The 14,524-nt window shown below is 38.4% G+C and overlaps 1 protein-coding gene across 1 annotated transcript in view; it reads left to right on the forward strand.

Moving 5' to 3' along the window:
- The first annotated feature begins 4,214 nt into the window (after positions 1–4,214).
- The window catches only part of LOC121991483 (WUSCHEL-related homeobox 8-like), a 53,306-nt gene continuing 42,996 nt past the window's right edge, over positions 4,215–14,524 (forward strand). The window contains exon 1 of the mRNA XM_042545480.1: positions 4,215–4,329. Coding sequence (XP_042401414.1) covers positions 4,215–4,329 — 115 coding nt within the window. The remainder of the gene's footprint in view (positions 4,330–14,524) is intronic.

Consider the following 14,524-nt stretch of genomic DNA (forward strand, 5'->3'; position numbering starts at 1 on the left):
AGGTCCGAGCCGTCAGTTGAGGTCTAGAGGAGTTCTACTTGTGGCTTGCATGAGGAGAAGAGTATTAGGACCCAACCAGGTCATGTGAATTGAGGACTTCAAGAGCGCCTTGGTTTCAAGACTCTTCGGAAGGCTTAAGAATAATCCTGGCCAGGTTCTCCTGACCGGACACCTTATGCATATGCAATAGTGCTTACTACCCGACCTTGGATCTTTCTCTCAAGCAAATGTCAGTACAAAGAATAACACATTTAGGCACAGTAAGCCTGAAGGTAATTAACACTCCATGGGCGGTCTAACTTTCTACCCTGAGTATCCAGCATGTAATAGGTACCTGACGCGTGCTTTTTAATGATCTTATATGAACCGCCCCACTGAGGTGCTAGCTTAGTTACCTCTACTATCAGCTTTATCCTTTTCCATGCCAAGTTCCCTTCTTTGAAGAAGAGGGGGATCACTCTCCTATCGTAGTTTTGCTACATCCATTGTCTATATGCAGTTAACTGACCGACCATTCTTTTTCTAGTATCACTGATAAGATCTAGCTTTAAAAGTCGTCGCTCGGTATTACCAAAGTTGTATAGTAATCGACGGGCGGATGCGACCCCGACCTTGACCGGCACGACTGCTTCATTTCTGTAGACGAGGTGAAACAGAGTGAGTCCCGTGCTTTTTCGTGGAGTCATTCAGTACGCCCAAAGAATGCTGGGGAGCTCTTCAATCCAATCGCCGCCCACGTGGTTCAGCTTGACCTTGAGCCCTTTGACTATCTTTCTATTAATGACTTCGATCTATCCATTGCTTTGAGGATATGCCATGGAAGTGAAGGCCTGGGTTATACCAAATCCTTAGCACCATTCCTGAATCTTGCACTCTTGGAACTGTCGCCTGTTGTCTGAGATCAGTTTGTGCGAGATTCCGAATTGGCATAGGATATTTGTCCACAGGAATTGGATAATAGCTCTCTCCGTAATCTTGGCCAAGACTTTTGCTTCCATCCACTTGGAAAAGTAATCTACCGCTATGAGCAGGAAACACTTTTGAGCCGAGGCCACAGGGAACGACCCCACGATGTCCATGCCCTATTGATCAAAGGGACAAGAGACTACCGAGGTCTTCAAAATCTCAATCGGTCGATGGGACAAGTTTTGATGTTTCTGATAAGAGACACAAGTGGCCACCAACTGCTAGGCATCTCTTTGCAGGGTGGACCAAAAATATCCGGCCAATAATACTTTGCGAGCTAGCGTTCTTCCTCCCACATGATTGCCATAACATCTTTGGTGAATTTCTTACAGGGTATATTTCGCCTCGTCCGGGTCCAGACACTTGAATAATGGGTGAGAGAATGCCCATTTATACAATTGATCTCTGATTAGAGTATAGGAATGAGCTCTCTTCTTAGTCAATCTTGCTAGTGTTAGAGTGTATACTAAAAGCCTAGCTTTTGGTATAAATATTTATCTAGAAATAAGAATCACATTGGTCAAAAGTCTACATTTATGATAAATGTAGTTGCTCAATTAATTTATATTGTAGATAACATGGTGTGTGGTGTCACACACAGAAGATCATGTTATTGGTTCCTTATAATTTATAAACAGTAGCTCACGACCAAGATGGAAAGGAACAAACCATTGGAAGGTCGTAGTGTAATTAGGTATTAGTATATCTTAACTATATAATTACACTAGTACACTTAGAGTGTATTGAGTAGGACCATTTGAGGTCGTTCTTTTTATACTGACTTTATAAAGGAACAAAGACCTCAGTTATTATGGAAGTATGTGCTCTTAATCCTAATATAATAACAAGCACATATATTTGATATTTATTTCTTTAATTTATCAATGGGTGAGATTTAGTTCGATGAATCAATAAGCCCGATAAATTGGGAAATGATATCACTTATAGTGTGTGTTGTTGATTATAGAAGGAAGCGTGTCCTAGTAATCTAGGTTGAGAATGTCCCCAAGAGGAGCTCATAAGGATTGTCATGTTAAACCCTGCGGTGGACTTAGTCCGACATGACGATGAAGTTGAGTGGTACTACTCTTGGAGCTAGATATTAATTAAGTGAGTTGTCATAACTTACTTAATTAGTGGACATTGTTATCTTAAACACGGAGACTAACACACTCATAATAAGAAGGAGCCCAAAATGTAATTTGGGATTGGTGCGGTAGTTCAATATTAGTTCTCTAGTGGAATGAATTATTATTGATAAAATTAAGTTGTGTGTTCGGGGCGAACACGGGATGCTTAATTTTATCGGGAGACCAAAACCAATTCCTCCTCTCGGTCCCTATCGTAGCCTCTAGTATATAGAGATTTATACCCACCTTCTTACCCATCCAATGGGGCCGGCCAAGCTAGCTTGGAACCCAAGCTAGGGCCGGCCAAGACCAAGTGGATGAGTTAAGTTGGTGGCCGGCCAAAGCTTGGGTCCCAAGCTTAGGCCGGCCACTAGAATATTAAAAGGATTTTTATTAAAATGATTTCTTATGTGGATATCATGTTTTTAAAAGAGAGTTTAAAAATTAAAAATTTCCGTTTATAGCTTTCTACAAAAGATTAAGAGAAGAGATTAATCTCTTTCCTTATTTGTAGTTTAAAAGGATGGTTTTAATTTTAGTAAAAACTTTCCTTATTTGTAAATCATCTATATGTTTAAAGAGAGTTTAAAATTTGAAATCTTTCCTTATTTGTTGATTAAAGGAGGATTTTAAATTTTAAGAAAACTTTCCTTTTAAACATGTTCATGATTAAAGAAAGTTTAAAATTAAATATTCTCTTTTATAAGTTTCTACAAGAGATTAAGAAAAGATTTGATATCTTTCCTTATTTGTAGATTAAAAGAGATTTTAATTTTAGAGATAACTTTCTTTTATCCACATGTTTAAAAGAAAGATTTTAATTTATTAAATTTCCTTTTATAAACCAATCATGAAGGGATAAAATTATTGAGAAATTTTTATAAAATTCCGGAAGCAAATAAGAAGTTTTAATTGGTGTTTAAAATTTTATTTGCTTGGAGTTTTTTTTTTGGCCGACCATTATAAAATTGAGAAAGGAAATTATTTTTAATTAAATAAATTTTCCTTTTCAATGGCAAAAGAATTAAGGAAGTTTTATTAAAATTTCCTTATTTGCCAAGATCAAGGATTATAAAAGAGGGGTAGAGGAGGCTTCATGGCTAACGAATCTATTCTATTTTTCTCCCTCTTTTCTTCCTTTGTGGCCGGCCCTTAGCTTTCTCCCTTCTTCTTTTGGTGGCCGAACCATACATCTCTTGGAGCTCTTGTTGGTGGCCGGACCTAGGAAGGAGAAGAAGAAGAGGAGGAAGCCTCATCTTGAAGATCCCTTGGAGTATTGGTGGTGATCAAGTTCTTCTTCCTTGGAGGTGGTTCTTCTTGTGGCCGAACCTTGCTTGGAGAAGAAGAAGGTGCGTGGTGGTTCTCGTTTCGGAAGATCGTCGCCCACACGACGTCCGGGATAAGAAGAGGAATACGGTAGAAGATCAAGAGTTTTTTTTCTAAAAGGTATAACTAGTAATTTTTCTTTCCGCATCATACTAGTTATTTTTGGAAATAATACCAAATACAAGAGGCTTACGTTCTAGTGTTTCGAATATGGTTTTTCGAAGTTGTGTTCTTTTGTTTCTTTCTTTTCCTTGTGATTTGATTGTTCTCTTTGGTTAACCTAAAGTTATTTTAGGAAATTAAATATTAGCTTTCTATTAAAGGTTTTGTCTAGTCGGTGGTGGTTGCTCCCATATCCAAGAAGGCCATGTGCCTCGCCACGTCAGTACTGGGAACCTTTTATGGAAATTAATATTTAATGGAATTAATAACTTAAGGAGACTTGGGTCGAACGTGTTAAGTTCCGCAGGAGATCCAAGTCAAAACCTAAAAGAACAAATAGATTAAGTTTTGGATCAAACGTGTTAAGTTCCGCAGGCGATCCAAAATTTAATTTAAAAGAACACATGGTAGCTAGGAAAAGGTTCAGACCTTTGTACAAAATTTTTGTACAGTGGAACCTATAGGTTTTCCGAGTAGCAACCAACAGCTAGTTCAACATCAAGCGGTAGGACACCTCGATGAAGATACAGAATCATCGGGGCTCTTCAATCGATTGACTCTTTTAAATTATTATGCAAGTCAATTTGAGCTATTAGGAAAGTTTGGGCTAGGAATGCAGCTGGGAAGGTGATGACGGATGAACAGATAGAGGCCTTGAGGCGGCAAATCGCCGCCTACGCCACCATCTACAAGCAGCTCGCTGAGATGCACAGGGAAACCACGCTATGCCAGGAATCCTTCATAGGTTCTTCCTCCCCCTCCTTCTCCTCCTTCTCCGTCTTCTTTTATGATTTAAGCTCCAAAAATTCTATCTTTATCTTTCCGTGCGTCTATAATGTGGTTTTTTTCCAGTAAAAATTGAATCTTGGAGCTCTAATGTTGCAGTTTTGGATCTTGATACGTATGCCGGCAGGCGATTTTGATTGATAAAGCAATTTTTTGTCTCTTTTTTTTTCTTGCTGTTTTCATTGATAAAGCGATTTCTAGAGGAAAAAAAATAGTTTCTTTCTTCTAGGTTTTTTCAGCTTCATAAAAGGTTCTTGCGAGGTCAAATTTCTAGGAACCCTAGGTGTCTGACTTTTGCGGAAAGGCGTGTTAGTTGTTGATGTCGAAATCATTACGATCTCTTTCGGCGAGAGATTAAGACAATAGTAGACGTTTTGTTCCATAATAATTCAATCCGCTGATTCAAGGGTTAACGAATAATATGGTATTATTTTCAGGAATGGGAATGACTTCTTTGTACTCGGACTCTGCAATGGCATGTGGAAGCGCCAAGTGTTGGATATAATTATCCCTATTAGGTGGACTTATTTATAAGTTGCACATGTGAATATGATCCGAACCCTTTAAAGTTATCTAACTTATGTCTAGTGGATTTCGAGTAATTGGATGTGGATTTCATATGTGTAGAACCTATAGTCCCGCATCTATTATCATCGATGGGCTGATAATAGATGTTCACTATATATAGGGTTGGTCCCCAGAGGATTAGGGTAATCTTGAGATGTCTCTTCGTTCCCCATTGACGAAGAGAATTCGACGTCGTCAACCCTAACTCCTCCGGAAGACCTACATTTTCCTTTCGCTGTTTCTTCTAATACAGGATCTTCTTGACAACGCTAAAGGATAAAGATATGGCTCTGTATTCAGGTTCTTTGTAATTGCAGTATTTATTTTCTTGTGCCATGTTCTCGATGAAATGAAGATCCATGCTCATATGTTCTTGTTTTTCCTATGCGAATTCTTATTTTAATTGTCTAGAATTCATGCGGCTTAAAATTTACAAGATCTATCAATTGCTATCAGAACAAAGTTTTGTTTCATCGTTTTCATTAGCAATAAAGTATATGATTTTCGTCGATCTGTTGTATATTTGCTAGATTAAGTTTTTTCTAGTATAATATAATTTTTTTTATCATCGAAAATCATGTAAGAGAAAATTAGGATAGACTTATTTTTCGAATTTTTCATGTTTCTATGAAGAATACGAAGAACGGTGAAAACCGTCACTGTTTAATCTAATTTTAGATAAAATTGTTATGGTTAAATTGATTGTTTTGGTTGAACAATTGATTATCGAGTCTAAAATTTTGAACAGAAACTAAATTTGATTGAAATCAATAACTAATCGATTGATATTTTTAATCAATCGATTAGGATTGAAACCCAAGTGATCTACCGCTTTAAACTCATGGTTACATCAATTTTAATTGATTAAATTTTATTTTAATTGATTGAGATTGTTTTTTAATTAATTAAGTTTTTTTTTTGTGAATACTGTTTCATATTAAAAAAATTTGAAACAGTATTTAAAAAAAAATATGGAAAGATGCTGTTTTGTTGAAACACTAAAAGACAGAAAAAAAAACCTATTTTCGTTTTCTATTTCAACAACGTTGAAACACACAACGAAAACAAAAAAAATTTAATTTTTTTTAATGCAAGAATAAATTAAACAATTAAATAGTATTAAATAATACTATTTAATTAAAACTTTAAAGAGTTGTATATATATAATTATGTAGTCCTATAAAGTAAACTTTTAAATCGATTGGGATAATCGATCGGAACACATCAATCGATTATCATAAAGTATCAATTGATCCATAAGCCTAATTTTATTTTGTTAAGGTTGATTAAGTAATTTATTTTCAAATTAAGTTCTTACTATTTTCTTGGGTCTATCTACACAACTTGTTACTAAGTTGAACTAATGTGTCGGCCCAAAGGAAAACACCTTAGATAGGTTTAGTACATTTTGTGTTGGTAGACGTATATCTTTGCTAAAAGTAATCGACCCAAAGGAAGGTTACTTTTATACCAGATATATGCATAAGGTAGCTTACAACTATAGAACAAAATATTATTTTGTTCAAGTCATGCACAAAATATGTCGGCCCAAAGGACGACATATTATGTGGCTGATTAAGGTTGTTGTAAGCTATGGACCAAAATATAACTCATATAAAATATTATATTATGCGCATAATGGGTCGGCCCAAAGGAAGACACATTGTGTGACTAATTAAAGTTTGAGTTATATTAGAGAGTATTGCTAACAAATAATGTGTTGGCCCAAAGGATGACACATTATGTTGTACTTAGTATCTCATAAAGAGCACATTTATATGCATTTAAAATTTTATTTTATTTGCATAATTTTATATTACTGGTATGTTCTTGGCTTAGTTTAATCGTGAGCTTAAATAAATTTCTCTCTTTAATTTTAGTGCAATCTGTAACTATCAGCATTAATAACATCCCAACACTAACAGGTTCGAATTTTGCTAAATGGAAAGAATATGCAACCGTAGTCTTAGGCTGCATGGACTTAGACTATGCACTAAGGAATGATCGCCCCGCACCTCTGACCAGTGCTAGCACTATAGATCAGAGGAATGAATTTCAGCTGTGGGAGAAATCAAATCGCATGTGCCTGAGTATCATGAAGCTTTCCATACCGACACCAATAAAGGGCTTAATAACTGAGAGAGGAGATGCTAGGAGTTTCTTGGATCAATTGCTAGGCCGATTCACCTTAAATGAAAAGGTCGAGACTACCATACTTCTTACGAAGTTGGTAACCATATGGTATACTAGAAAAGGAAATATAAGGGAGAGACACCTGAAAGTGCTCACCTAGCATCTAGATCTCAAGGTTCAAGCAAGAAGAGAAAGAGGATCAATAAAGGAAAAGAAAAACAGACTGCAGATTCTGGGAGTTTTCAAAATTTTGTTAGTTCAGAAGTTAATTTAGCTATGGTACCCACTGACACTTGGTGGATAGATAATGGTACTACTACTCACACAAGTGTCACTATGCAAGGTTGTCTCAGGAGCCGACTTCCGCTTGATGGTGAAAGATACATCTATACAGGAAATGGAAAGAAGGCTAAAATCGAGGCGATTGATGTTTTTAGGCTTTGTTTAGGAACCAATATTTTTATGGATTTAGAAAATATATTTATTGTACTGTCTTTTCAACGGAATTTAATTTTAATTTCTTGTTTGGACAAATTAGGTTATTCTTGTTCATTTAGAAATGAAATTTTTAGTATTTTCTTTAATTCAGTGTTGGTTGACAATGGTTCCTTGGTTGATAAGCTTTATAAATTGAACACCTTTACTCCTACAGTTGACAACGTGATAATACATAGTATAGGTACGAAACATAAATTGACTACAAAAATTCTTCCATGTTGTGGCATAGGCGTTTAGGACATATATTAAAACAACACCTAGAAAGGTTAATGTCACATGGAATTCTCGATTCCTTTGACATATCAGACTTTGATGTCTGCATAGAGTGTCTCAAGGGGAAGACCACTAACAAAAGGAATAAGGGGGCTAGCCGTTCTAGTGATGTTTTAGAGCTAATACATACGAATATTTGTGAACCATTCCCTAAGGTATCTTGGAATGGACACACATATTTTATTAGCTTCATAGACGACTATTCCAGATTTGGCTATCTGTACCTTATTCATGAGAAATTGCAATCTTTGGACATGTTCAAAATTTTCAAAGCCGAAGTTGAACTTCAACTAGGTAAGAAAATTAAAGTTATCTGATCTGACCGTAGAGGTGAATATTACGATCGATATGATGGATCAGGTGAACAGCGTCCAGGACCTTTTCCGAATTACCTTGCTGAGTGTGGAATTGTGTCTCAATATACCATGCCTGGTACACCCAGTCAGAATGATGTAGCTGAGCGTCGCAATCGAACCCTAAAAGATATGGCAAGAAGTATGATGACTTTCACTTCTCTACCAGAGTCCTTGTGGGGCGAAGCACTCAAGATTGCAGTTTACCTACTCAATAGAGTACCTAGTAAAGCAGTAACTAAAACCCCATTCGAGATGTGGACGGGTAAGAAATCTAGCATTAGACACTTACACGTCTGGGGTTGCCCAGCTGAAGCTAGGCCTTATAAGCCTAATGAAAAGAAACTGGACTCAAGAACGGTTAGTTGTAATTTTATAGGATACTCTGAGAAGTCAAGAGGGTATAAATTTTATGATCCCTCTAATAGATCCTTCTTCGAAACGGGAAATGCCAAGTTCATTGAGGACAGTGGGAGTAATAAAATCAGGGAAATTTCTTTTGAGGAATGCATTGGCAATCCTTCTGTGGTTACTACTAGTGCGATCAGTAGCGGTATGATTACCATATCGCACATTATGGGTATCACACATCCAATAAATGTAGTGAATCAAGATATTCTCATGACATCTCCAATGCAATTGGAGGAACCTACTACTAAAATTGAAGTATTACCTCATGTTGATGAACAAGTACCTCAACCACCTTAAATACAAGTGTCTTTAGGGTGATCCACAAGGGAACAGAGAAGCACGAATTCTCGTGATTATGTTTATCTCCAAGAGCATGATTTTGACATAGGGTTGGCGAGTGATCCTACATCTTTCCAAGAAGTCAAACAATACTCTGATCTTGAAAGGTGGATTACTGCCATGCAAGAAGAGTTGAAGTCTATGGCGGACAATGATGTTTGGGAACTTGTCGAATTGCCTGAAGGAAAGAAGCCCGTTGGCTGTAAATGGATATTTAAAACCAAGCGGGATTCAAGGGGTAATATCAAAAAGTATAAGGCTCATCTTGTTGCCAAGGGATTCACTCAGAAAGAAGACATTGATTACAAGGAGACTTTCTCACCTATGTCGACGAAAGACTCCCTTAGGGTAATCATGGCACTTGTAGCTCATTATGGTTGCAAACATAGTCCCTTGTTGAAAACACATGGGAAAGATCATGGCTTTGTTGGTTGCTACTCGGAAAACCTAGAGGTTCCACTGTACAAAAATTTTGTACAAAGGTCTGAACCTTTTCCTAGCTACCATGTGTTCTTTTAAATTAAATTTTGGATCGCCTGCGGAACTTAACACGTTTGATCCAAAACTTAATCTATTTGTTCTTTTAGGTTTTGACTTGGATCTCCTGCGGAACTTAACACGTTCGACCCAAATCACCTTAAGTTATTAATTCCATTAAATATTAATTTCTATAATCGGTTCCCAGTACTGACGTGGCGAGGCACATGACCTTCTTGGATATGGGAGCAACCACCACCGACTAGACAAAACCTTTTATAGAAATCTAATATTTAATTTCCTAAAATAACTTTAGGTTAACCGAAAAGAACAATCAAATCACAAGGAAAATAAAAAACACAACTTCGAAAAACATATTCGAAATACTAGAACGTAAGCCTCTTGTATTTGGTATTATTTCCAAAAATAACTAGTATGATGCGGAAAAAAAAATTACTAGTTATACCTTGTAGAAAAACCTCTTGATCTTCTACCGTATTCCTCTTCTAACCTCGGACGTTGTGTGGGCAACGATATTCCGAGATGAGAAACCACCAAGCACCTTCTTCTCCTCCTAGCTAGGTTCGGCCAAAACAATAAAGCTTCACCAAGGAAGAAGAAAAACACCAACCAAGCTCCAAGAGATGCAAGCTTTCTCTCCTTCTTCTTCTTCTTCTCCAAGTAGTATCCGGCCTCCACAAGAGCTCCAAGCAATAGAGAGTTTCGGCCACCACAAAGAGGAAGAGAGGGAGAAGATGTTGGCCGGCCACACCAAGGAATAGGAGAGGGAGAATAATAGAGGTTGTCACCCATGAAGGCACCCCTACCCCTTCTTTTATATTCCTTGGCTTTAGCAAATAAAGAAATTTATTTATAATAAAATTTCCTTAACTTTCTTTGACAATAATTAATTAAGAAAAATTTAATAAAATTTCTTAATCAACTAATCATGGCCGACCACCTCAAATAGAAAAATTAGGAGAGTTTCAATCAACAATTAAAACTTCCTTATTTGTCTTTGGAAATTTAAAAAAATAAAATTTCCTTTTAAAATCCCTTCATGGTTGATAAAAAGAAATTTCTATAATTTTAATTTTCTACATGTGAATAATTTTCAAAGAGAAAAAATAAAATATCTTTCCAATCTACAAATAAGGAAAGAGATCTAATCTGTTTCTTTTAATCTTTTGTAGATCTTTTAAAGAGAGATATTTTAATTTTAATTCTCTGTAATAAATTATATCTTCCACATAATAAAAAAATTAAAATTAAAATTAAAATTCTTTTTTAATTTAATGTGGCCGGCCCCCTCTAGCTTGGGTTCAAGCTAGGGCCGGCCACCCTAAACAATGCTTAGGCCGGCCCTAGCTTGGTTCCCAAGCTAGCTTGGCCGACCCCCTTTAGGTGGGTATAGAAGGTGGGTATAGGTGGGTATAGTACTCTATAAATAAGAGGCTACGATAGGGATCGAGAGGAGGAATTGGTTTTGGTCTCCCGATAAAATTAAGCATCCCGTGTTCACCCCGAACACACAACTTAATTTTATCAATAATAATTCATTCCACTAGAGAACTATTATTGAACTACCGCACCAATCCCAAATTACATTTTTGGGCTCCTTCTTATTATGAGTGTGTTAGTCTCCCTTTGTTTAAGATATCGAATGTCCACTAATTAAGTGAGTTACTGACAACTCATTTAATTAATATCTTAGTCCAAGAGTAGTACCACTCAACCTTATCATCATGTCGGACTAAGTCCACCTGCAGGGTTTAACATGACAATCCTTATGAGCTCCTCTTGAGGACATTATCAACCTAGTATCTCTAGGACACAGCTTCTTTCTATAATCAACAACACACACTATAAGTGATACCATTTCCCAATTTATCGGGCTTATTGATTCATTGAACTAAATCTCACCCATTGATAAATTAAAGAAATAAATATCAAACATATGTGCTTGTTATTATATTAGGATTAAGAGCACACACTTCCATAATAACTGAGGTCTTTGTTCCTTTATAAAGTCAGTATAAAAGAAACGACCTCAAATGATCCTACTCAATACACTCTAAGTGTACTAGTGTAATTATACAGTCAAGATAAACTGATACCTAATTACACTACGACCTTCTAATGATTTGTTCCTTTCCATTTTGGTCGTGAGCTACTGTTTATAATTTATAAGGTACTGATAACATCATCTTCTGCATGTGACACCACATGCTATGTTATCTACAATATAAATTAATTGAACAACTACAAACAAATGTAGATAATTTGACCAAATGTGATTCTTTATTCAAAACAAATGTTTACAAAAGCTTAGGCTTTCAGTATACACTCCAACAATCTCCCACTTATACTAATGACTAAGCTGCCATATCTTCTACCATACATCTGATTCCCATTCCCTCCACATGCCGATCGAAAGCTTTCGCCGGAAGGGCCTTAGTGAAAGGATCTGTCAGGTTATCCGCTGATGCAATCTTGGCGATGACAACTTCTCCTCGCTTCACGATATCTCGTATCAGGTGGTACTTGTTAGGACCTTCGGATGGCTAGAGAGGGGGGGTGTGAATAGCCTCCACTAAAAACTCAATCAATTTCCTCACAAAACTTTGTTAGCACAGCGGAAATAAACAAAACAAAAACTGATGCAAGGAAAGAAAACCAACCCACAGCTTACACAAGTATATACGAGGTTCGGGGATAACTTGCCCCTACTCCTCGGCGTGTCCGTAAGGTGGACGATCCCTTGATCTTTCGGTAGATCACACCCCGGACAAATTCCGGCTAGGTATTTCTCCTTCTCGGTGGAGTAACCTCTCCACAAAAGTCACAGAATATATTTGAAAATAAAGCACAATGACTTACAGAGTTCAGTGGCTAAAGGATTGAACAACTGAAACTTACAGCCACGAAGCAAAACGCACGCAAAATGTAAGGAAGTCTTCCCAAGAGCTCAACAACACTGACCTCTCGCTTGATCGACGGAGAGAGTTTTCCAACCTTAGCAAACCTCTCTTCCTCCTTCTTATTCCTTCACCGAATCCAATCATCGCAACCAACTCAGGCGCCGCCAATCACTCTTCCTTCTCATCTGGTTCTCCTCACACAATACCATCCATGGTCTTCACCGTGTCTCGAGCTCGAACCAATGAGCAAGAGTCCAACCGATCGCGGCAGTGAACGTTGAAGCTCGAATTGCATCACTTGCAGTGAAATACAGCATAAAGGGCGCTTGTTCTTATTCTTCGATGGGCTTCATTTGCAATTAACCAATGACACGATACCGCAACTGCAACTTAAAAATCTCACGGCAGATGATTTGATCAGGTGAATCAGGAATCGAAATATCGGAGAAGCAACAGAAACAAACGACATGTTGTGGATCGGTCACATGACCGATCCATAGCTCGACCGATCGACTCATGCGTCGATGCGGGAAGAGTCCGATCGATGCGGATCGATCGGATGGGTGGATCGGTCCCGCACCGATCCCCATCGCTTTGAGTCCCAACGTCTTTCGATCGCTTCGATCGGTGCAGACCGATCAGATAACCCACAATGTACGTTGGTTACTGATCGTCCCCGGACGGATAACCCACGAGACTTTCAGTGGGTCACCGATCGTCACGAGACCGATCGGTGACTATCATCGATCGGATCGATCCGCAGTCCGGACAACCAGATCCTTTGGATCGGTCCAATGCCGATCCATGTCCTATGTTAGTTTTAGAGCCTCCCCCTAAACCCTAACGCCTTCCCGGTCCGAGAACAAGCTACCAAGCCCTCTCCGACCTAGTCCGAAGAACGAGCCCTCTCCGACTTTGTCCGGTTCAGAGAACGAGCTGAGCCCCTCCGGCCTAGTCCGGAGAACAATGCCGAGCCCTCTCCGAGGCCCGGCCCGGAGGAGAGCTACAGCCCTCGGCCTGGTCAGGAGAACGAGCTACCGAGCCCTCTCCGACTTCGTCCGGTCCAGAGAACGAGCTACTGAGCCCTCTCTGACCTAGTCCGGAGAACGAGCTACCGAGCCCTCTCCGACTTCGTCCGGTCCAGAGAACGAGCTACCGAGCCCTCTCTGACCTAGTCTGGAGAACGAGCTACCGAGCCCTCTCCGACTTCGCGTGCCAAGTATCCGTACTTGGACTTTTCCTTTCCACATGATCAACCTTGATCATTAATTAATATGAGTTTAATTAATATCTGATACAAACTTAAATCAGTGTCAACATCAAAACAATAGCCAGGTCAGACTGTATCAACAGTACTTGCGCTCTATATGTTTACTTGCCTTATAAGCTCGTGGTTCCTTCGAGTTTACAACTGCACCGCTATTATCACAATAAATTATGATGATTTTGGGCAAACCAGGAATCACATCTAAGTCCATTAGAAAGTTCCTGACACGCTTTTAGCTTCTGCTTCTCGGAGGCTACATACTCTGCTTCCATGGTTGAGTCTGAAACGCATTTCTGCTTAAGACTCCTCCATGAAATGGCTCCACCTCATAAAGTAAACACATAGCCTGATGTAGACTTACTGTTGTCCCTATCTGATTGGAAATCTGAATCCGTGTAACCCACAGGGAGCAAATCGTCTGCTTGGTAAACTAGCATATAATCTCTAGTCATTCTCAGGTACTTTAATATATGTTTTACCGCAGTCCAATGTCCTTGTCCAGGGTTACTCTGATATCTGCTGACCATGCCCACGGCAAAACAAATATCTGGTCTCGTACATAGCATTGCATACATAAGGCTTCCTACAGCCGAGGCATAAGGAACTGCTTTCATGTCTTCTATCTCCTTTGATGTCTTTGGAGACATCTCTTTAGATAGAGCTATTCCATGCCTAAAAGGTAAGAAACCTTTCTTGGAATCCTGCATACTAAAACGAGCAAGGATTGTGTCTATATATGAAGCTTGGGACAGACACAACATTCTTTTCTTGCGATCCCTTATCACTTTGATCCCAAGAATGTGTGCACACTCTCCTAAGTCCTTCATATCAAATTATTTGGACAACCATACCCTTACGTCTGATAATACCTTGACATTATTGCCAATTAACAAAATATCATCTACGTATAGTACA

Source organism: Zingiber officinale, chromosome 6B, assembly GCF_018446385.1.
Source record: "Zingiber officinale cultivar Zhangliang chromosome 6B, Zo_v1.1, whole genome shotgun sequence".
NCBI lineage: Eukaryota > Viridiplantae > Streptophyta > Magnoliopsida > Zingiberales > Zingiberaceae > Zingiber > Zingiber officinale.